This window comes from Calidris pugnax, unplaced genomic scaffold, assembly GCF_001431845.1.
Source record: "Calidris pugnax isolate Ruff unplaced genomic scaffold, ASM143184v1 scaffold42, whole genome shotgun sequence".
Taxonomy (NCBI): Eukaryota; Metazoa; Chordata; class Aves; order Charadriiformes; family Scolopacidae; genus Calidris; species Calidris pugnax.
Window position 1 is genome coordinate 7,146,363 of NW_015090920.1, and position 24,350 is coordinate 7,170,712.

Below are 24,350 nucleotides of genomic sequence, written 5' to 3' on the forward strand. Positions count from 1 at the left end.
TAAAAAGATGTTTAGGCAGTTTGGGTTTGTTTACACAAATGGAAGAGAGAGGTGACAAAGGGAGTGCAATACTGTGCTTTGCTCCCACTGAAAAAATAAGAATTTTTTCTATTGGCTTCATCAGGAACAGAATTAGAGCCTAAGGCCTCAGCTGTATAAGAAAAGTTGCATCTATGTAATTAAACTTGAAGTTACTTCTTTCCCCCTATTGACTAAAAGAGACTGAATGTCTCTTGTTTTGTTGGGGGGTATTTTTTTTTTTTTTCTCCAATAGGGGAAAATCTCTAGCATATTAGAAGAATTGGATTCTTTGTGCTATGGCTGAGATTAAGACTCTTTTTAGAGGCCATCGGATCAAAGCTGACCATTTAAATCTCTGGGATAGCCTGTATCCTAGCGTGCCAAAGTCCTGGCATGCGTGCTGTGTGTAAGCGTGGCAGCTTTTGTGTTGGGCTTTGCATTCCAGCAAAATCTTGACAAAACTAGATAGTCACAGAGAACAAAGTTGCAAGTTTGTGGGCTGTTGTTTTTTTTTTAATAGTATAATGTATCAATACTGCCAGCACATCTTTTTTTTTTTCAATCCAAGTGTTTAATAAAAGTTTTGCTCCTGTAATGAGGGGAAAACTGATAGTGTATTGTTTAGGGTTTGTTAATTTACACCAGTATACCCTTCCCATATTGATAAAACTGAAGCCTTTAATTAAAACCATCAACGTTGATGTAGTTGGTTTTGTTCTGAAAAAGGTGTCCACATCAGAAATGTCAGTCAAATTAGTTAAATTGGCATAACTGCTAAAACCTTTCCTTTCTACAAGAAGGGGTGTCCTGGCTGAATGGGAATAAAAAAACCCTTTTTTTTCTGTTTGGAGAGAGCAGCATGCTGCCCTTTTTATTTTAAAGGGTTCCTCTTCAAAGTTATTAAAACACCTTTAGTGGTATAGCTTTTTTCCCCCTCCTACTTTTGCTCTCTCTTTTTACTGTGTTACTTCTCTGGGTTTGGGCAGTGAGCACTGTCTGATGGGTTATATTAACTTTTCAAGCTTTTAACTCTTTTCAGTCTAGCTTGGAGCGGGAACTTAAAATTTAAGAGCATGGTGATATTTCCTGAGGTGGCTGAACTGGAAGAAAGGGGGGGTTGCTATTCCCAAGAGGGACAGTCAGCTCCCAGCCACCCAGCTCTGCTGGGATGCAGGGCCAGCGTCCCAAACCAACAACAAAACGATAAAGGGAAGAATTTTCTGCCAACTTGGTGGCTTGTGCCACTTGCAGAGGGTGGCAGGCAAGTGCCAGGGCAGGTAGGAGAGAAACTTTGGGGAGCACGTGTGGGAAGGGTGGAGGAGGGAATCTCGGCTCTTAAGATGAGTTCAGATGTCTCACCGTTATTTCCTCCTGCACACCTCCTCTCTAGGTGCATTTTCATACTGAGTGTTACAAGTGCCAAGAGATGGGCAATAAACCTGCACAGCCTTACTTGGTTTCTTTGAGGAATATTCGCTTAGCTGTTTTTTTCCCTTCTCTATCTTTCTATCTCTCTTTTCTTCTTCTCTCACTTTCTCTGTTTGTTTGTTTCTCTGTCTGTTTGTTTGGCTTTTTAAATGAACTTTTACTTTGAAATAGACAAAAGGAAATATATCCTGACAAAGTACCCTGTGCTGTGTAGCATTCTTCAGTCAGTCAGTCTGGTTATTAAAAGGCTGGGGCAGCTCGTGTGCCTCGTGGGAGAGAACTTCTTAACCAGATGCTGCCCCATCCCACTCCTGTTTGGGATGTCTCTGCGGGGCTGTGAAGCATCCCAAAGAAGCAGTAGCTCATGGTGATGTGAGAAGAACATGTGGGTATGTGTGTGTCCTCTGGGGACCATTTTCCCTCCTAATCCCCATGGACCTGTTGCAATCGGGGCATGCATAGTTGGACTTCTGAAAGCCACGTGGGTGTCTGGCTTTGCCCGCTGCTGTCTGCACAGCTTGTTTTCTCTCGGGGCATGGGACTCAAGGTTTGGTAATACTGGAGTGTCTCTTGCTGCCTGCAGCAGCCTGGGCTGTGATTGCTCCCCCTCACCCTGGAGTTTGTTTCTGTCTTTCCATACATGTGTCGAACCTTTTCGGTTTAGGCCAAATTTGGTCAGGGAGGAGAGCTTGATCCTAAGCCTGTGGAAATGGAAGCGTGTGCTGTCTTTCATCTCTAATAGGCTTTGTGTGCCTCACCAAGAGACTCAGGGGATCAGAGGTCAGCTTTTATTTAGGCATGTGGAAGAAGGTAAATATGCGCTAGCTTTGATTTATTCGTCAGTTTTCGTGCAAAATATATACCTGCTGAAATGTCACGATGGGAGCTTGTTGCCCCCGTGTCTGGTGGATCGCTGTGCTGAAAGCAGCCCTGCTGAGCTTGGGCTTCTTCATTCTGCAGTCAGAGAGATGTTCTGCCAACGCTAAGGGCTAAGGACTCCCAGGTTCACACAGGTAAACTAGGCAAATTGTTTAAAACACTCTCCTTCCGTTTGCTTTTGGCTTCCAAGAGGCAGACGGAGATGCAAGAGGAGCCTTATTACGCTTTAACTTAATTAGAGCTGGCCAGTTGTAGTCTGTAAAATACAGACCCACGCAGATGAGGATCCAAGTGTCTTGTCCTTCTTTTTTTTTTTTTTACAGCAGCTGTAAATGGGGAGAACTGGTGTGGCTAGGGAAGGGGAATGGGATGGGGGGGTGTAATGTGAACACGTCAGAAAGTGGCTGGAGAGCAGCATTTAAAATATGAAATAGCAACTTGACAGGCGTGTTGCGAGGGCATAATATTAGAGATATTACACGCTTTTATTTCTTTAAATTCCTGTGGATATAGCTATGAGGTGGCATGCCCACATTGTTGTAAGACGTGTGTTATCAAAAGGAAAAAACAAACCTTTTCTTACCCAGTGGATTGAAGTCTAAATCTATTCTGTTCTCACCAGGAGATACATCTTTTAGATAAAGAATTATTATATTTTTGAAGACGTACATTAACACACGTTACGACAGGATGAACCTTGTTTCTCCTAGAAGTATGTCTTTTTGCTTATTCTTATCTCTCCTGTCTCTCGTCCCTTTTCTTTTATCCCGACCCTTTTTATTCTTTATTTTAAGCAAAGTGCGATACACAAGTTCAGACTTCAGTTGTACTGAATCTCTCATCACTCTTCCTAACAAAAATGTTTTGATGCAGATTTTTGTTTTGCACTGGGGAGCTACTGCATTTCAAGCGTCTACATAATCAGAGCAGGTTTGCAATTTTATAGAATGTTTAATGTCTTCTTTTGTTCTGTGTCTGGATTTTATTTCAGGGCATCTAGATGATGATGGGTTGCCACATGGATTCTGTACAGTCACCTATTCATCGACAGACAGATTTGAGGGAAACTTTGTGCATGGAGAAAAGAACGGCCGCGGCAAGTTCTTCTTTTTTGATGGAAGGTAAACACTGACTCTTTGGTTTTTCTTCTATATTCTGCCTCCTGCTTGCAGTGATACCAAACTAATCTACATTGATTATATGCTGCTGAGTTTCTGGAGACAGTTTCTCATTAAAAACGGTAGCTGGAGAGCTTTCTGTGCTGCTGCTGTAGCCATGCCTTTGTGGGCTTGGGGGTTTTGTATGTAAAGTGATGCCTGGAGTTGTCTCCTAGTGGGAGAATGCAGCCACGTGAGCTCTCTTTTAGCACTGTAAAGTCATGAACTCATTAGAGACCATAAGAACTGGGAGGTGGTCAGAGCTATTGGAAACCATGCTGACAATGGCTTGGACTATGAAGTTCTAGCCCATAATTGCAGGTGGAATTCTTTTGTTTGTCTTGCTGCCCTGGACAGAGATTGGGAGCTCCCTGTGCCAGGCCTTCTGCACAGATGTAGGACCTCAACAGAGAAAGGCTTACCCTCTGCTTGGTCTTGGAAATTGTTTAGTGGTTAAAGGACTGAGTTAAATATGGTTTTGTTCCCAGCTCTCTCTAATCCTCTGCAAGTCGCTTGCGGCCTGATTTATTTCCAGAAAAGCCCCTATAATTTCCCCTCTCTTCAGTGGGAGTTGTGACAGTGAAATCGGGCTAGTCTGTGCCTGTGCACGTGTTTTCTTCTCAGGTCTTCATTATGAACACCTTGTACATCTTCCCCCAACTGCAGCGTTTCTCTCTGCAGTTGCCCAGAACTTCCTCCAAAGGAGCAGCAGATGCATAAAATGACACGATTCTTCGTGGTTTTGCAGCTGTCGGTGGCACTATGAATAGCAGCTGTTAAACTGACAGCCGTGCCGGGTCTACTCTCCTCCTGCTCAGCGAACTTCTGAGCAGGAGCAGAGGTATTGTGCTGTCTCAGTGAGTCAGCTCCTTGTCTGTACTTGCCTTTGCCATTGCTTCATACTGGGGATTGTGGTTGTTTTTTGTTGGGTTGTTTTTTTTTTTTTTCCATGAGAAAGATAATATATTTATTCAGTTATGCAGAAACCCATCAGGCCTCTGAGCTTGGATGAAGAAAAATCCCCACTGTTGTTGGTAATGGGCTTATTAAATCTTGTGTGAGTAACTGAAAATCAGTACTGCCCAGCAGCTGACCTCTCTAAAATAGCCTTTTTTTTTTTTTTTTTAAAGTTGGCAGACAGCGTCTCTATGGACACATGTACATAATGCTTCTGTGCTGGTTGGTGATCTCAGCAGAGCGGTTGCTGATTGTACAGTCACAGAAACTGACCCACCACTTTGTTTACAGGGTTGCTCCTCCAAGTAAGCCAGGGTACAGGCAGTGCTCCGTGGGAAAACTCACATTGCTGCTGAGCCTTTTCTCTACCACTTCAGTGTTGCCAGCTCTTCTTTTTTTCTTTCTTTTTTTCTTTTTTTTTTATATTTTTCATAACCCTTAAAAAACGGAACAGTTGGCTACTGTGTAACTTCAGGAACTAGCGGGATAAAAATACACAAAAAACCAAGTCTGTAATACGGTTTTTGAAAAACGGGATGTTTTTATAAACTGCCTTAAGCTTATTTTAGGTTAGCTAAAGCAGCCTTAACCGAGCAGTGGCTGTGGTTAGGAGTTGCAGTTTACCTCGCCGTGTCCAGCTGGCGAGAGCTGGACCATCTCTGGACCACTCCATCTCTGGAGTGGATGGTCCAGGCGTTGTGATGTGTTGTGGGAGGAATGACCTGGCATAATAACAGGACGTGCTGTTTCCATCAACTCTGCCACAGGCTGAGGCTGAGAGTTTACGAAGAAAAGAAATGAAAATCCCCCAGATTTCTCCAGAAGTCTCTCCCCTTGCAGTACGGTGTGGTTCAGGGCAGTGAGTTAGCTGGTTTTGGCATTCCTGGATCTGTTTCCCTGGCAGACGGCCGGCAGAGGCTGACAGCTGAACTGCTGCAGCTCTGGTATTTGGGAGTAGCTGAGTCCTCTCAGACACCGGGCTGGCAGCAGCCTAACCATTCTAGCTTATTCTCTTTTTTTTTTTTTTTTTGAGTGTTGGGAAATAGGATTGGCTGCCTCGTTTGCCTCGGTGAAAACTCTTTTTTTTTCCTTTATTGGAATGTCTGCCCCCTTCCTGTTGATTATTTAAAGGAGTGGAAACCTGGAGTGAAATATCTGTGGGTGTTTTTTTTTTTTCCCTCCCCCTTCAAAAATGCAGCAAAACCCAACATAATTCTTTGGGAGAGGGAGGTTTCACCTCTGGCGTGCTCTCTGTTTTGGATGGTGTGCTTGAGCTTTCGGCGGTGCTCAGGCTTGCTGGAGTGCACTTTGCAAAAGGCTTTGGGCAATAAGGGTGAGAGCTGTGTTTGGCACAGAGCTGCAGATCCACTTCTCCCCTAATGAGAAACTCTTGTAAACAGACATCTCCCGGAGCACAGTAGGGAATGGGCTTATTTTTACCTTCCTGTTGATTATTTAAAGGAGTGGAAACCTGGAGTGAAATATCTGTGGGTGTTTTTTTTTTTTTCCCTCCCCCTTCAAAAATGCAGCAAAACCCAACATAATTCTTTGGGAGAGGGAGGTTTCACCTCTGGCGTGCTCTCTGTTTTGGATGGTGTGCTTGAGCTTTCGGCGGTGCTCAGGCTTGCTGGAGTGCACTTTGCAAAAGGCTTTGGGCAATAAGGGTGAGAGCTGTGTTTGGCACCGAGCTGCAGATCCACTTCTCCCCTAATGAGAAACTCTTGTAAACAGACATCTCCCGGAGCACAGTAGGGAATGGGCTTATTTTAAAAAAAAAAAAGTTTTCAATGTTCCCATATAGAGGCAAAGAGGGGAGATCAGGGGGCGAGGGATGAAGGGATCGGGGTCTCTTGATGTAACTTAGTACCTGGGAGCATGGAATCACAGAATTGTCAGAGTTGGAAGGAAAGGGGGGAGATCAGGGAGCGAGGGATGAAGGATGAAGGGATTGGGGTCTCTTGATGTAACTTGGAGCATGGAATTACAGAATTGTCAGAGTTGGAAGGGACCTTCTAGAGATCATCTAATCCAACCCCCCTCCCAAAGCAGGATTGCCCAGGGCACATCACTCAGGATGGCATCCAGGTGGGGCTTGAAGATCTCCAGAGAAGGGGACTCCACACCCTCCCTGGGCAGCCTCTTCCAGGCCTCTGCCACCCTCACCCCAAAGAAGTTCTTCCTCGTATTTGAGTGGAACTTCCCATGGTCCAGCTTGTGCCTGTTGCCTCTTGTCTTGTCACTGGGAACCACTGAAAAGAGTTTGTCTCCATCATCCTTCAACCCACCCTTTAGATGGTGGAGAAGGGCTGGGGGGAAATAAAACATCCAAAAACTGTGAGAAGTATGGAAGTTTTAGAGAACCTCATTTTTAGGTGGAGAAGGGCGGGGGGGAAATAAAACCTCCAAAAACTGTGAGGAGTATGGAAGTTTTAGAGAACCTCATTTTTAGGCAAGGTTCAAAGACATTAAATTCTTTTCTTTAGGTATCTTTCTGTTGATTTCCTTAGGTGAGAGTAGAAAGAGGTGGATCTTTTGGACATTGTTTGGAGCTTAATACAAAGAAAGAAAGCCTAGAAATTTGAGTTACAGTAAAAAAAAAAAGATAATTTTTCCAGTGCTGAAGCACTGTTGTAATTTAGCGATTTGTTAGCTTTAATGGATATTAGTTGGAAGTTAACAAGAAGGTTTTTTGGTCTGTTTCATTACCTAAACTGGACATGGCTGCTTCTTTTAAAGAGTAATCCTACATGTGGACTCTGCCTGTGGTGCCAGCTACGGTGATGTTCAAATCTGGTGATCTGTGATAAACCAGAGGAGAAAGTGGTGTCATTTGTAGTCGAGTAAGTGTGCTGGTTTCTGGTGGTTCCCTCATCTGCTCTGCTCCTTCTGGCTGCCTATGCAGCTCTGTAGGAACCTGGATCAATAAATTAATCCGAGTGGGAAGTGAAACAGCCTTCCTGCCCCTTCCTGCTCCGCATTGGGGTTTGTGTTGCGGTGGGACGACACATGGTGCGAGGAAAGGAGCCGTTTAAAACAGCATGGCTATGAAGGGAGCTGTGAAAAAGCAAAGCTCAAGTCTTGTTTCCAAACACACTATCTGTCGGGGATAACGTGCCTTCTCTTACTGTGGTGTATTTTCCTCTGGAAACCTCAGCCAGTTCGCCAAACAGAGAGTGACGCTTTAGAAACCGGGAAGTTAATTCAGAGAAAACATTCCTTCCACAGCTCTTGAAAACACGTTTTGTAAAACATGTATATAGAGTCATGTGCTCCCAGACGCTGTTTGGGCTTATACCTTAGAAGTCTGCATCAGGAAGAGAATTAAGGCAGTGGAAGTGTGTGCACTGCAGCTGGCTGTTAGCTGAACACGCCGGGGAAAAAGAAAAACAGTTTGTATTTCCTTATGCTGGCCCTAACCTGAGAAAGAAAGAGCTGAGTAGATCCTCTTTTACAGTTAGATTTTCATTATTTGTAGTTTCTCTCAGCAGCTTTTTATTTTAAGAAAGGAAGCAAAGCAGATTGCGAGATACCCCTGCACCCTTTCCAAAGGGTTTGCGAGACAAAACCGAAGTGAAATGTTTCTTTGTTCAAATCCAAGCGTGGCGCTAGTTCTGTTTGACAGGCTGTGTTCCCTTTGTGATAGAAAAAAACATGAAAAATGCCAGTGCTTTTAGCAAATCCAGTACAGATTGCTGCTAAGCCTGTCGTTAGAGAGCTAACCGGTGGCAGGTTGGAGTTTGTGCCCTTTCCTGGTCCACTTGTATGGGCAGTTTGGCGTCACCTCACCGGAGGGGATGTCAGTGAAGATCCAAACGTAGGAGGTAGAAAATCCTAACGTGAGAGTGGCCTCTTTGAGCAATAATTTCTTCTTTGATCACGAGCGTCCGTTCGCTGCTGTGATTTGCTGCCGCAGCTGATAAACAAAGCTCAGCAGTGTAACTGAGAGGAACGATGCCGTGCCCATCGAAAGGACAGGGCAAGTTGTTTGCTGCCTTTGGAGGTCTGTAGAAAAAAAAAATAAAGGTTCTGTTTTTCATCTTGGCCTTCCAGAGAAGTCAGGTTTGTCTTGCTAGTCTCCCCTTCCTTTTGTGGAACCCTCGAATTTGGTTGAAACTAGCAAACACATCAGGGTTTCAGAGAGGGGGGATAGTGATGCCTGGCAGGGGTCAGAGCCTGGATGCTGGAAGTGATGTCCCAGCCTGGGCTCTTGGAGAGAGGCCACCAAGAAAATGAAGAAAAGCTGTGATTGTTGCAGGGGTGGTCTGCTTTTTGGGGAGGGTTGTAGGATACCCAGCAACAGCAAACCAGGTGTCAACAGTTACCTCCTCCTAGGGCCTGACTCTTTTTGAAAGCTTCCCCTCAGCCTGTCTGTACCAGTAATATGTAGAGTGATGAGCAGAGGAGCAGGGTTGTGCTGTGCCTTGTGTTGAGGCTTTGGGTTTGCCTCTTAGAGAGGTGAGTAGTCATAGAATCATCTAGGTTGGAAGGGACCTTTAAGATCATTGAGTCCAACCATTAGCCTAACACTGCCAAAACCACCACTAAACCATGTCCCTAAGCACCATATCTACTGGTCTGTTAAATACCTCCAGGGATGGCTTTCAATACTGTTTTCTTTCTCTCTTTACCAGCACCCTGGAAGGGTACTATGTTGATGATGCCCTGCAAGGCCAGGGAATCTACACTTACGAGGATGGAGTGGTCCTTCATGGCACATATGTGGATGGAGAGCTGAATGGACCAGCCCAGGAGTACGACAGCGATGGGCGGCTGATATTCAAAGGGCAGTATAAAGACAACATTCGCCATGGAGTTTGTTGGATTTATTACCCGGTAAGTGTGACCACCTGCTCTCCTTATTGCAGAATAGTACCATTATATATCTTTCTTTTCTACCCAGCTGAAACAAATATCCAGCATGACCTAGCTATCCAAAAGTCAAGACCCGTGCCTTCTCATTTTGAATAATCCAATATACAGTTAAACCTTCTCAGTGTTGAATGTTTGCCCAGTAGACAGGATTCAGCAAGGCTGCGAGGTGCTTCCACTATTTTCATCTTCCAGGGTACCCAGCCCCATGGAATTGCATTTATTTGTAGCTCTTTGGGAAGGTTGAGCTGGTGATTTTGCCACTTTGGCTGCAGGTGAGGAGCATGGGAGCTCTGCGAGCTGTTATAACCTGCAGCTCTTATTTAACTAGGAGGGGAGACTTTATCACTTTCTGTAGGGGTTGTGAATGTTGTGAAGTCTGATTTCCCCCAACAAATTAGACGTCACTTTTTTTTTTTTAATAATTCCTGTTCAGTTTTACACAACACTCTAGACTTGAGCCTTTCAATCTTTACCTTGTGCGGAGGAGGGGGAAACATCTGCATGTAATTAAGCTGCTGGTCAAACCTAGTCTATTCCTGTGCTACATATTGCACATACTTTAATTGCAGATTCATTTCAAATGCTGTTTGGCTGTTCATTTTATTTACTGTTTTTCACTATTGCCATTAAGTATGTGCATTAGAATTAACAAATGCTTGGTGTACACCGCCAAACAGGTAGCAGCTTTCCAGTACTAGTGTATAAAATACACACAGCTTGACCCTTCAGGTCACGTGTCTCCTATTTCATCTTCCAGCTGACGAAGTGTTGCTGAATCTTCTAGAAATGTGGGTATTTAGAGGTTCTTTGTTATTATCATCTTGCCAAAATGGAGGATACAAGGTGTTTCAAAAACACTTTGCCCTTTGTTTATGCATGGTTCTGTGCATGATGCTAATAGTGCACAAATTTTTACCCCAAATTAAGGTTCACTGTTCCTTACTGCAGTACGTTTGAAGCTGTTTCCTCCTTGGAGTTGAATGAAACGGTGCCACTCTTAAATAGATTCTGTGCACAGTGATCTTGATCTAAATCCGCCTGTTTCCATATCACACCTGCTGGTTTTGCTCCAGGGCATTATTTGAAGATGTTTCCTTGTCCTTTTTGAAATAACCACCTGAAGTTGTCAGACGTGTGCGAATCTCTGCATCTCCTTCTGTAATTCCATAAATAGGCCTAACTGGAGTTGTGGGCAAATCACAGATGGCAAAGCCCAGGGCTAAAATGTGTAAACTTTAGAGTGGAAAAGTGTTGCTGATGATGGCTTCCAGCACACAGCTCTCATTGAGTGCCACTTGACACTGTGGGGAGGATGCTGGGGACAGAGAAATTCTCCAGTCTTTTCTGTTTTTTTTCTTGATAGGCTCAAGTCTTTTGATGTACCATGAATTAGCAGTAAGCGAGGCAGTGCTTTAACTTTTTTTTGTTTCCTACAGCCCAGTATCGTACTAAAAACAGCTCAGACAAAGTTTGTGTGTGGCTTTGGGCCTTGGTGTGCAGAGTCTTCACATAAACATTTTGCCAATTGAAACTCAGTATTTGTGTCACATGCAAGGAAAGACCTTGGGTTTTGCCTATTTCAAACAAAGTAGAAAACACTGTTCCTTTCTTTTATCAGTTTTATTCTGACTGGAATGACTCCACCCACCTTCTTCACATGTCTGTTTCTCACTCATTTCCGTGATCTCACATCTGAACTTACTGTACTGATTGCTTCTTTAAAAAAAATGGGAAAAATCCTTTCTGTTTACTGAAGATAGTAAAAAAAATATACTTAAATGTTTTGCCTCTTCTTTCTTGCCTGTGCTTTCAGGATGGAGGCAGCCTTGTGGGAGAAGTGAATGAAGAAGGGGAGATGACCGGAGAGAAAATAGCCTATGTGTACCCTGATGGAAAGACTGCCTATTCTGGAAGGTTCATAGATGGAGAGATGATAGAAGCAAAGCTGGCCACTCTGACATCTGTGGAGGACGGGAAACCTCAGTTTGAAGTAGTACCAGGCAGTAAGTTCAGCTAACACAGAAATTGGTGTTCTTGCTACCAGCTCTTTGCTGCAAACAGCTCGGTTTCTATAGTGTTCCCCGTTAGAGACTCTAAAGGCTGGCTGCGATGAGATAACGAGTCTATTAGTGAGAAGCCCTTTTTCTAAATTATAAATGTGTACAGGAAGGCACTTGGAGCCATCCCTTTGCTCTGGGAACAAACGGGAAGCGACCCATGTGGTGGTGTGGCTGAGCTGCCTTCCATAACCCTTCTATCCCCACACCGTTGCCATCGGGGCCAGCATGAGAACCTGACCACGTTAAACCAGCATTGTTTTGTTAGTAAAACAACCAGAAGGGGAGAAGGGAGGCCACGGTTTGGTTGTAGCTGTGTCAGTTGGCTTCGTGCAAGTGAACGTTTGCATTGTGAATATTCTGGCATCTGTATTAGGGGAGTGAAAGGACATGGGGATTGGAATTAGTGAACTGGGTTCAGTTGTTGTGTAACAGCCTGATTCACCAGCTCCCTTTGGTCTGTCTGCTGATAGAAAGTGGCTATGAAACGGTCGGGGTAGCCAGTCCTCCTTCTCCAGGGCAGCGGTGCCTTGGGCCTGTAGTTCTGGAGAAGTTTTGTTGCTGTGAGGTGTAGGTGATGCTCAGGAGGTGAGTGGGTTAAGCTGTGGGTAGGACCATGAATAATAAACAGAGACTATGCTAGCACGTTTACTGTTTTGCCAGCAAAGGTTGTCTGTCTTAGTATGAAGTAAGAACATAAAACTCAGGGAGAAGGTGTTGAGAAGCAAATGCATGTGACTTTTTATTTTTTTAAATCTCTTAGTTGTAATAGCAAATCAAAATGTAACTTAAAAGATAGCTTCTGAGAGGGTACAGTTGTGCATTGTAAATAGGATTAAATTACACTTAGGAGAAAGCTGCCTTCAGCCAGGACAGTTCTTGAACACCAGGGACAATGGCCTTTTATCAAACTATGTAGTATTGTGGTTTGGGTTTTTTTTTTCCCCATCTAATTTCCACTTTCATCTTACCCTATCTCCCCCATAGTCCTCTGGCAGTTGATTGGAGAGGGGTGTAAGGATATAATTAGAGCTGTACCACTGAGTTGCTTATTAATGGCAGGAAATAAGTGACTGTGGCAAGTGTACTTTGTGATTACTGAACATTATCTTCTGGCTGAAATATCTTCAGGATTTGGACTAGAAAACATTTCATATTTGAAATAGGCCAAGATTTTTTTATAATTAATGTGTTATCGAATATATCCTTTAAAATTTTGCTTTGCTTTTTAGTTTTAACTAGAGACTCTGGGAGGGTCAGTTTTGAAAGACTATCCAGTCCTCCTTTAAAAGTTAGTAGTTTGAAGAACATATATATCACCTTTTTGTGATAATACTGCTGCTCTAGTATGTTGAGGGGAAAAAAACAATCAAGAAACTTTTATGGTTGCAGTTCTATTTAAATACCTTTTTTCGGAAGCACGGCATTTATTTCTTGCAGCCATTAAAATTTAATTTTTGAATGCCTTGATTAAGTTAAGGGTTGCATGCTTTCAGTACTGCCAATTAGTTTATTTCCTTTGTTGATTTCTGGTTGTTTTTTTAGGCCCAGTATACAGTTTTGACAAATCTACTTCATCCTGCATTTCTACAAATGCACTTCTTCCTGATCCTTACGAGTCAGAGAGGTAGGCTTTTTTTCTTCTTCCCTCTTTCCATATTGTCCATTTTTCTTTGCTGTTACATATTTAGAGCCTAATTTTGCAAACCTTTTCTCATTTAATTATTTTTTTGCTTTAAAAGCACGTAAGGGTTTGTGAAATGAAACCCATTACTGCACATCAGTCAGCGTTTGACTCGATTGAATTTCTTTCTGGTTCGCACAGTAAAATTGCACTCTAGTGGATAGAACACAGCAATACTTTTGAAGAGATTAATGTAGGATAATTTCTTAGCATTTCAAAGACATGTTCGGTCAAGTCCTGGACTCCACTGGTCCACGAACCATGAACTCCACTTCCACAAACTCTTGCTCGTCTGTGCACGTACACATCAGCAGCCTCAGCTTAGTTGGGGACCTCTGGGATCCTGGTAGGTTTTTGAGGGTGTTCCTGATTGAAGCCGTTGCTGAGGACTTAACAGTAGACTGGCACTTAAAGAAAAATTCATCTCACATTAATAGATAAAGTCAGCCCCCACTTCCCACCAAATCTCTGTTTTGCCAAAACAGTGAAATCATGGAGGAGAGGAAGGAGGAGGAGTTGCATTTGGAGGTTGTGAATGATTATTATTAGCTTGATTATTATATTGAAGTATTAGTCTCTGTGCCAGTGGTGTTGTGACGATAATTCTTGAAAATGAAAACTGTAGCCAGTCCCTAATGCCATGTCCTTTTCTCCTTGTAGGGTGTATGTTGATGTCTCTCTAATTTCCAGTGCTGGAGAAGGATTATTTTCGAAAATAGCAGCGGAAGCCAGTACAGTTATGTCCTTTTACAACGGAGTGCGAATTACACACCAGGAGGTAAAGGAGACAAAAAAGTCAGTCTGAATTTTCATTGCGCCTTCTGAAATCTTCTCCTTGTAGTAGGATTTTACACCCGCCCCCTTCTCACCCTTAAGATTTAATATGATGGGGTTTATTGAAAGAAATTGCATGTTTAGCTATGTATAAAGAAAAAAAAAAAGTGGTTGGGTTATTTTTTTTAATGGCATACACCAGGAAAAGCTTTAGTTGCGTATATTGGAATGTTTGCTTTCAAACTGCTGGCAAAGCTGACACCTCCCCCAACACACACACACACACACACTGGATTTTTTCCCCTTGCAAACTAGGTAGACAGCAGAGACTGGGCCCTCAATGGAAATACAATATCCCTGGATGAGGAAACGGTCATAGATGTGCCAGAGCCCTACAACCACGCCGCCAAGTACTGTGCCTCGCTGGGGCATAAGGCCAACCATTCTTTCACTCCAAACTGCATCTATGACCCGTAAGTAGAGACCCGTGTTTGGGAGTGGAATTTCTAGCCTGGTGGTTGGGGGCTCACGGGGTGTTTCTGGGCACCTGAATGGGACTTGGGAGTAAGGGGTCCAGGTGCTGGGAGGAGTTCCTGCTCACCTGGGTCCAGTTGGGAACTGCCTGGTGTTGCAGGAGCTTGGTGCCTCTTGGGACTTCATGGAATATCTTGAGATTTGCAACTCTATTAATTTTGATCATGAACTTTAGGAGCTGCCTTGATTCGAAAAAGCAGGAGTGCAGCTCTCTCAATCCTAGCTTGGGTAGGACTGCACCATGTTTGCTGGGCTGCTCGACCAGCTCTATCAAACATGCTGCCATTTCTGAAACTCAAAAAACCTTGCTGCTCTGCAGTTGGTGCAGAGCTCTCGGAAACTTTTGGTTTGAACATATGCTCAAGGGTATAAATATCTTCGTAGCAGTGTATAAACTAACAGACCTGTGGAGATACATAGGTAGAAAATAGTTTTCCTTCATTAAATAAGCCAGTTCCCTTTCCTGTGGGACCCTGGGAGAAGTATGTTGTGATGGATTGGTAGGTAACCTGTACTGTGGAAATTAAGATGAGCAATTTTCCATGCTCTCTAGTCTCTCATAATCTATACCGTTTTCCTGTCATGCAGATGTTTACCTCTGAAAGCAGGTGGTGGTTTGCTTAGTAACACTAACTTTGTTCTGTTTACTTATTACAAACAAGCAACGTTGTGGGACTGTTGAAAAATTTCAAGTACTTGATCAACTCATTAGATCAACTTGATCTAATACGCTGATGGTCTTGCCTTTATTAGAATCATAGAATCGTAGAATGGTTAGGGTAAGCTGATCTAATACGCTGATGGTTTTGCCTTTATTAGAATCATAGAATCATAGAATGGTTAGGGTTGGAAGGGACCTCAAAGATCGAGTTCCAACCCCCCTGCCATGGGAGGTTACTTCTGTCTTCATAAGATTGACTCAAACCAATCTACTCACCTGGTATTAGATTATTTGATATAACCCTGAACTGTGAGTGGTGTGGCTTCTGGAACTGTAAACGGGGCTAACGGAGTCTGTGAATGGACAGCTGAGCCTAGCCAAGGTGTTTGTTTCTCTATCTAGGTTTGTTCATCCTCGTTTTGGGCCTATCAAGTGTATCCGTACCATCAGGGCCGTGGAGAAGGATGAAGAATTAACGGTGGCTTACGGATACGATCACAACCCCGTCGGGCAGAACGGGCCAGAAGCTCCGGAGTGGTACCAGCTGGAACTGAAAGCTTTCCAGGCTGCCCAGCAAAAGTGAAGCGGGAGGAGCTCCTCCTCCTCCTCCAGTTCAGCAAACTGAAATAGAAACTTGGATCTATGCACTACCTTTCTACTGAAAACTGGACAACCAGGGATTGTTCATGCTGTTGCATCATAACTTTGCATTCTGTGTTAAGAGATAAGTTTCTTGCATACTAACTAGGTTTGACTGTGTTACTCATAGCAGATTTAAAATTAGCTAGCGTTGCACCAGTCTTATCTGGAGAAATTATTTAATATTCTATACGAGACGTGATATTCTTTGGTAGCTTCTGCTTTTGCACCATATGCAAAGATGCCAAAAGACTAGACAGAAAACTAAAATGGGTATATCGTTCACTTTTAGTCGGCAGACTTAGTGTTGCTCTCTATCTGCCTAGGCATTATTGTGCAACTGCATTTTGCATATATGCCACTTGTGATGATAACAGTAATATTTTGATATTCTCTAATAGTAGCATAATTTTGCCTTTTTAAACCTTTGATCTGAATCTTGCAATAGAGCAGTTTATTTATTAGCATATAGGAGGCTGGGTTTTAACTCCCCTTTCCTCTTGTCTGAACGTTGTTCTTTCTAAAAATCCTCTTTTGCAGGAGAAAATCCTTTCTAACTAGTGGAAAGGCTTGTGTGTGTATGTGAGAGTGCTGTGTGTTGGTCTCTGTGGCTCTCTAAATAGTATAGCAACATGTCCAAACCTAATATTTATCTAGCCTTTACGGCTGGCTTATTCTATTTAATTTATGATTATGACACGCAAATGAAGCTGTTCTTTGCATGAAGATTTTTCTGAAAGGAGAAAAAAAGAAAAAAAAGATTCGCTTTTTGAAGGACTTTCAGAAGTTCATGTTCTGGAAGGCAAGCACATTACTTGCATTAGTGTCCATGAGTTGGTTTGTGTGTTTCACCGGTTAAAGCGGCCAGTTCTCAAGGCAAAAATTCTAGCCATGAGATATTTGCATCTGATGTGAATTCTCTTGAAGGAGGTGTATGTATTTGAGGGCAGGCTGTAGTACTTGGTTAAGGAGAGCTGTAGCTTTTGTACGTGTTCAGTTGGCAAAGAATATAGCCTTGTAGCCATCTTTTAGTAGTACTGGTTTAAGACGCAGTAAATTAATATAGTATGAGATATCAAGGTAAGATTTTTTTAAAAAAAAAGATGTGAAAAGATTGTTTTTGAAAAGACAAACAATGAATGTAAAAACATCACTCACTGCTCATATTTAGAAACAGCAGTCAATCCATAGCTTTGTTGCAGCCAACAGTTGGGGGCTTGTGAAAATTCATCTGCAGGGCTGTGTTCTGGGGTTTTTCAGGGATAGGGAAATTGTTGTGCATTTTTTTTAGATACTGTACTGGTTCTTGCCTAATGCTGTATAAGAGAGAAGTCATGGATACAGGAACCCTTCTGGGACTCCAATGCTCTCTTTTGGGTTTAGCAGCTTGGGAAAAAAAAACTCAAATGCATTTGCAACACTTTCTTTAAATGTTTGTAGTTTTAAAAAAAATAAAAGTTTGTATATATGTAACATAAATGATTTGGAAATCAGAGCTACCTTTCTATTGCAACACGTTTTGGTTGGTTGCTTGAAGGGTTGGAGGTGTCTGGGGAGCTAGACAGGGAGAATGCGTTGGGTTGGTACCTGCAAGTGGAAGGATGAGGTTGCTGTTTTGTGCAGTCTGAGAATCCTTGCTATGTGGTACCTCTACAAAGTTAATAATGACCCCTCTCACTTGGGGCTCCGTTTAGTCTCCGTGACTGATGACAAACCTTTTCCAGCACCTCATCATTTAAGCTTGTACAAGAGCTACTCTGCGCTGGGTGGTGGTGGAGTTGGGAGGACACAAGTAGGCTCAGGGCTTTTGGACATTCTTCCAGCAGTGATCTGAATGTCAGCCTTTGGCACTACCCATCTCCTCGCCCTGGAGGCTCGGGCCACAGCTCTGCTTCTCCTCCAAGGCAGGTGGCTGGCAGAGGTGACAGCTCAGGGTGCACGGAGACGGGACCGAGCCTCGCAGGTGAGGGGGAGTTGCCAAAGGCTGATGGGCAGCACGGCTTCAGCAAATCAACCTCCAAAAAGAAATACCCGTGTCTTGATCTTTCCCTGCCTGCCCACAGGTCATGATTTCAGCCCATTACTGTTTCAGCCATCTGCAGCAACGCGTGCCTCCCTGGTGGTGAGATGTTGTGTGTGTCCAGTGGATCCTTCTGCCAGGACCATGAGGTTTGCAAAGTTGAGGCTTGTGCTTATGTGCAGGGGAAGAGGAGAGGGGAGATCTGTGACTGCACCCTGCTGCGAATGGATGGTAATTCCTTCCACAGTCTTGATAACCTGCTTTGGACTGGTGGCCTCTTTATGCCTGCTAGAGAATCGTGCTTAAAATGTTCTGGTCTCTAGAGCTCCTTTGGCTTCGTTCCTGATCAATCTCCGATGCTTCTGCTATCTCCTCTTCCTGTGGAGTTGCTTACGTTTTAATAGATTTGTCGGTCTTCAGATTGCCTGATCTTTGAGATAAATACAGAAGGGTGCTCTTTGCACATCAGTTTTCAAGGTTGAGTCCTAAAATAGGGAAACGCTAGAGAAAAAAAGAAGGTGCTGAGATATCCTCTGTGTGTTCTCAAAAGCTGTTAAACTGGTGACAGTCAAGCATATCCTCTTGCTCTTGCTTACACTTGTAGCCTGGTAGTATGCCACCTCCGTGGCCATTGTCTCCATTAGCTCTACTGTCCTTTCTCTCTCTGCTCCGTTAAAATCTACTGGTCCTCCTATAGATCCCTTCTTCAGTGACCAACCTTCTATAAAAGTTGTGACGATAAAGCTGCTTTGGCTTGATTCAGGACCAAGCCTTTTCGTTCTTCTTTGTTTTCTTTTTCTTTGTGATCTGTTAGAGTGGAGGTGGTTGGGATGGGTTTTCCTGCTGGGTAACGAAAGGGCTCAGGGCTCAGTGTGTGTCCTTCAGAGGTTTTTGAGAGGTTATGCGTTGGCAACCACAGATTCAAACACAGGTTAGTTACAAAACTCCAAATAATGCCTTAACTTGGTCAACGTATTGCAACTCAGCTTCTGGGGCTCACTCCATAGCGAGACCAGCTTAGCAAACCCATTTATCAGCAGTCACACAAGACCCACACCACAACGTGGTTCTGATTTGGAGCAGAGGAAGCAGTCGTTATGCAAAGCAATCCATTTGAGGCTGGTGGATGCAGCTGACTGGTGGTGAATATGCAGTTAGTAAAGAAGCTCCACTTCCCAGAGTCTGGCCAAAGACCTGTCCCTTCGGCCCAGAAACTGGAAGAAGAGCTGATGCCTGTCAGCTGGCTCTCAGAATACCCGTTGTGACTAAAGAATGGCATAAAAGAACCTGGAATTGCTGCTTTTTTCAGGTACAGATGGTCTGCCTTTTGTCTGCAGTGCTGCACATGGTTCCTCTGTGATGGGAGGGTTGTTACCTGAGCTCCTTTATGAGAAGGAGCCTATTTCAGCCTGTGTTAGAGGCTGCTGATTGTCTCTTTTTAAGAAAAAAAAAAATCTGAAAAGGATCTTCCTGCTACGGCAGCACTGTGTTTTGTCACCAAGAATACAGAAGCTTAGTTTTCTGTGGAGGTGGTTAATCTTGGAGACAAGAGGGCATGAGACGTTCCAGCTGAGGGCTACCTGCTGCTGGGTCACTCCTCTGGATGAGAGGGGGGAAAAGGGTGGTCTCAAGTTGAGTCTCGTGCTATCATTTTACTTTTGGGGATCTATTAAAATACCTGAATTTCCTTCACAAATCTGAAAATGCTTTTTTCCTTTTTTTTTTTGGTTTTTTTTGGTTATTGTGTGGTAGCAAAAGATACCTTAACCTGCATGTAACGCACGTTAAGTCTTCACTGTTGAAAAAGTCGAAGGGAATACCTGGATGTGGCTCTTCAGCCGTGAGGGCGAGAGCTGTGATGATAGCTTTTTGACTTTTTGGCCCAGATGCAGCTCCTGGGTGACTGGTAGAGGTGTGGAGACCTTTGGGAGGTGGCGTGTTTGGGGAGCGATGAGGCAGCCCTGCTCCCGAGTGCAGCCTTTTCGGGTGCGGAGCTTTCTTTGGGTGTTGCACACCGTTGGCCAGTGGCTGTGTTGTTGTTTTTTATTTCTCCTGGGGCTGTTGTAGCACGTTTCTGGTGTGGAAGCGAGAGCACCATCAGGGATTTCTCACCCTCGTGCCAGGCACTGGAGGAGCAGAGCAGCCGGAACGAAAAGCGGTGGGAATCACCACTTTTCCGTTTCCTTCCCAATTGGCTGCCCTTGTCCTTCGGTGGAAACTTGGGTTGCACTAGGAGGCGTATGGTGTCTCTTCTGTCACAGAGACCTCTTGTGATTCCTATCCTTTCTCTCAATCTGCTAGTCTTTTTAGAAGATGCTGCTGTTGCGGTGAGGTAGCGAGTCGTACAGAGCTGGTTATCTGCTGCTTTGTTTTCCTCCGGCACGGCGGAATCGCTGGAGCTGTGGGTGCCTGAGGAATTCACCTCCAAGCACTTAAAAATGAACAAAAAAAAAAAAAACCCACCCCGATTGCTTTGAAAACAAATGTTGTTGAAGTGTCTCCTTATATGCTGGGGTGCTGCGTTAGACGCCTCTTCCTCACTTCCACCTCGCTGTGGGATGCTGAGAGCATCTGGGGGGAGGAAGGCTGGTCCTCCTGTGGGTGTAGGTGGGCTTCGTGCTCACCTGAGCCCCGGGGAGAACTTGTTCCTTTTGCTTTGTGTACTGGAAACATGAGAACTATATTTTTGGACAAAGCGTTTCTAAGCGGTCTTATAAGGGATTTTTTTTTTAAAAAAAAAAAAAGGTGCAAGATTGAGTGCATGTTTACTTGCCCCAGATCAAAGGTTTTGAACACTAAGGTCACTATCTGTTGAATGGACCCTCTTCTTGGCGCTCTTCTGTCTTCAGGCAATTGAAGCTCCTGCCCTCTTTCTCTACCAATTTTACTGTAACTACTTCTTCTTTTTTTCATTTTTTCCAGGAGAAATATATATAAACAAGAAAATCTAAGCAATTAAATGTTCAAGCCATAAAAATCATGAGTGTGGGAAGACCCTCTTCACGAGTTTTAACATATTTGTATGTAAAACGATGTTTGTATGAAATATTTTCATGGTAGAATGAATATTTAAAAAAAAAAAAGTGTTCCAGTGAGATCTAAACCAAATTTAAAAGGATGACTTTTTGTAAGATGCAAGTGTAATTGATTACCAATAAGTAGATCTTTTTTTTTTTTTTTTTTTAAAGGGAGATGCAACAAATTCTCTTTACAAATACGAATGGTCATTTCTGCTATTTGGGAAAGTATTTATGCAGCACTACACACGGCTGTCATAAATAACTGCAATAGCAAGGCCAGTCACATCTTCAGGACATACCTCTCAGCTTGTCCCTCCGTGATATTGTACAAACGGACCCATCCCTCCTTTCTGCTGATTTCCTCCCTAGAAAACCTTTCCTACTGTACCTGTACGGAGTTTAACTCTTTGAGCTAAGATCCAGACTAAAATTGTGTATTACCTAACAGTTTCTGCTGGGCCTTCTGCTATTTTACTACTCTTTAGCCCATAATTACTGGGTGTCTCTGTTCTGAGGAACTAAGTGCTAAAGAATAATCCTTGGGGTAAGCTTACACGCGTGTTAACAGTTAACCCCGGAGTATTTAACTTGTATACAGTACTTGATAGGTGTTTTATGACATTTGTACTCGAACTATGAGCCTTACTGAACATCTGTAGGTTTATTCATGACTTTTAAAAAAAAAAAAATGGATAACTCTAAGAAAGATGTTTACATGAATGATGATTGCCCTTCCTTTGATGTTATGAATGAGGTTTTTATAGTGTGTTTGGGTGTATGTGCAAGGAAGTAAGAAAAAAAAAATGTTTCTGGGGAAAAATAGACTTGACAAACATTTGTAATAAGTGAATTTTAAAGATTGCTTTAATTGCGCTATGAAGGCAATGCAGATATTAAAATATTCAACAGAACTGTCATCTCTCCTTGTTACTTGTGTGTCGTGGTTTTGGGCACCCTCTGGCCTCTCCTCCTTGTTCCTACTGATGCACAGGGGCACAATTAACACACTTCTAGGCCACGTGATAGTGAAGGAACAGCAGAACACTCCTGACACCCACTGCCTGGGGCTTGTTTCTTCTCCCACCTCTGTAGCTTTCCTTACTCTCTTCTCTCTTCTCTGTTCATGTAACACGGGCTGTAGGTGTGTTGTGGTACAGAAGAACATCCTGCCAGAGTGCCTTTGATGGTTGAGAGGAGTGAGAGCAACAGCTCTACAGACACCGTGGTCAGTCAAGAAGGGGGGAGGAGATGCTTCAGGCACTGGAGCAGAGATTCCCCTGCAGCCCATGATGAAGACCATGCTGACGCAGGTTGTCCCCCTGCAGCCCATGGAGGTTTCCATAGAGCAGATACCTGCAGCCTGGGGAGGACCCCATGGTGTAGCAGGTAGATGCCTGATGAAGGCTGTAACCCCACTGGAAGCCAGGGCGGGGGCAGGCTCTTGGCAGGACCTGTGACTTTGTGGAGCCAGGACCCCACATTGGAGCAGGTTTGCCAGCAGGACTTGTGACCCTGCAAGGGACCCACACTGGAGCAGTTCCTCTCTGTAGGACTGCACCCTATGGAAGGGACCCACAGTGGGGCAGTTCGTGAAGAACTGCAGCCTGTGGGAATTCCATAGAGCAGATACCTGCAGCCTGGGGAGGACCCCATGGTGGAGCAGGTAGATGCCTGATGAAGGCTGTAACCCCACTGGAAGCCAGTGCTGGGGCAGGCTCTTGGCAGGACCTGTGACTTTGTGGAGCCAGGACCCCACATTGGAGCAGGTTTGCCAGCAGGACTTGTGACCCTGCAAGGGACCCACACTGGAGCAGTTCCTCTCTGTAGGACTGCACCCTATGGAAGGGACCCACAGTGGGGCAGTTCGTGAAGAACTGCAGCCTGTGGGAAGGACTTGCATTGGAGAAGTTCATGGAGGACTTCTTCCTGTGGGAGGGACCCAATGCTGGAGAAGGGGAAGAGTGTGAGGGATCCTCCCCTGAGGAGGAAGGAGGGGCAGAGCTGATGTGTGATGAACCGACCACAACTCCCATTCCCTGTCCCCCTGTGCAGTGGTGGGGAGGAGGAAGAGAAATCAGGAGTGAAGTTGAGTCTGGGGAAGAAGTGAGAGGTCAGGGGAAGGTGTTTTAAGATTTAATTTTTATTTCTCATTATCCTCCTCTGATTGGATTGGTAATAAATTGATTTTCCCCAAGCCTAGTCAGTTTCGCATGTGATGGTAACTGCTGGGTGATCTCCCTGTCCTTATCTCAACCCAGGAGCCTTTTGTTATGTTCTCTCCCTCCTGTCCAGCTGAGATGGGGGGGTGATGGAGGGGCTTTGGTGGGCACCTGGTGTCCATCAGCACTTTGGTGCTTTCCCTGCCCTCCTCTCCTCTGCAACTGGTGTGGTAACTCCAGCCGCTGGTGCCTGTCTGCTGGGTGTAGGTATGTGAAGGCTGTTCCCTCGCCACAAGGATGGAAAAGGGACTGGTTTGACCTCGGTGTTGCCCATTGAACCTCCACAGCCCTAAAGCATAAAGGGTGCATGCTTGCTATGTATTTGCCTTATCTCCAAATTGAGCTGTGTGGAAATGATGCTCGGGTCGTGGATGCTGCAGTGGGCTGGCTTCACCCAGCCTGGTGGTGTTCCAGTTCTAGACTGGTGCTGTTCCAGTTCCAGGCTGGTGGTGCAACCCCTTTCTCACACCACAGCGGTGCTGTACGTTTATTTAATTACATTTAAATACATTCGAATACATTTTGAAGAGCAGATTTAGGTTGGATATTGGGAACAAGCTCTTCACTATGAGGGTGGTGGAACACTGGAACAGGTTGCCCAGGGAGGTGGTTGAGGCCCCTTCCCTGGAGATATTCAAGGTGAGGCTCAATGAGGCCCTGGGCAACCTGGTCTAGTTGGGGGTGTCCCTGCTGACTGCGGGGGGGTCAGGCTAGATGACCTTTGGAGGTCCCTTCTGGCACAGACCATTCTCTCCCCAGAGAGTTGGGGTTGTTCAGCCTGGAGAAGAGAAGGCTCTGGGGAGACCTTATAGTGGCCTTCCAATATCTGAAGGGAGCTACAGGAGAGCTGGGGAGGGACTCTTTGTCAGGAAGTGGAGTGACAGGACAAGGGGTGACAGCTTTAAACTGGAAGAGGGGAGATTTAACTAGATACCAGGAAGAAATTCTTTCCTGTGAGGGTGGTGAGACACTGGAACAGGTTGCCCAGGGAAGCTGTGGCTGCCCCATCCCTGGAGGGGTTCAAGGCCAGGCTGGATGGGGCTTGGAGCAACCTGGTCTGGTGGGAGGTGTCCCTGCCCAGGGCAGGGGGGTTGGAACTGGATGATCTTTAAGGTCCCTTCCAACCCAAACCATTCTATGATTCTGCAATTCTATGATGCCTACCCCATCAACTGATGGGTTGGCTTTAGTGCAGTGCTTCTTGGGGCCGGAGTTGGCTGGGGGAGCTGGGGTGGGCTCTTGTGCTCTCCTTCCAAGGTCAGAGAGGGCACCTGGGACCTGCCGAAGGGCCGGGAAGGACCCAAGAAGAACCGGGGGGGGGGGGGCCGTCCCGGCGGAGCCTTCCCCAACCCCTTCTCTTTCTTTTCTCCCCGACTCGGAACTTTTTCCCTCCTTCCCTTTTTCCCTCCCTCCCTCCCTCCCCGCCCC

At 44.7% G+C, this 24,350-nt stretch overlaps 1 protein-coding gene across 1 annotated transcript; it reads left to right on the plus strand.

Moving 5' to 3' along the window:
- Nucleotides 1-3,018: 3,018 nt before the first annotated feature.
- On the plus strand, nucleotides 3,019-21,614 carry SETD7 (SET domain containing (lysine methyltransferase) 7). Its single transcript, XM_014949817.1, has 8 exons — nucleotides 3,019-3,040; nucleotides 3,320-3,449; nucleotides 9,074-9,275; nucleotides 11,128-11,317; nucleotides 12,917-12,998; nucleotides 13,716-13,833; nucleotides 14,145-14,302; nucleotides 15,427-21,614. The coding sequence occupies exons 1-8, from the start codon at nucleotides 3,019-3,021 to the stop codon at nucleotides 15,605-15,607; spliced, it is 1,083 nt and encodes a 360-aa protein (XP_014805303.1). The 3' UTR covers nucleotides 15,608-21,614.
- Nucleotides 21,615-24,350: the final 2,736 nt, after the last annotated feature.

What these genes read in the sequence shown, in the direction of transcription:
- SETD7 (XM_014949817.1), top strand. Translation starts at nt 3,019, where the DNA reads ATGAACCTTGTTTCTCCTAGAA. An exon ending in TTCTTCTTTTTTGATGGAAG is followed by an intron (nt 3,450 to 9,073) that starts GTAAACACTGAC and finishes TCTCTTTACCAG; the next exon opens with CACCCTGGAAGGGTACTATG. An exon ending in TGCGAATTACACACCAGGAG is followed by an intron (nt 13,834 to 14,144) that starts GTAAAGGAGACA and finishes CTTGCAAACTAG; the next exon opens with GTAGACAGCAGAGACTGGGC.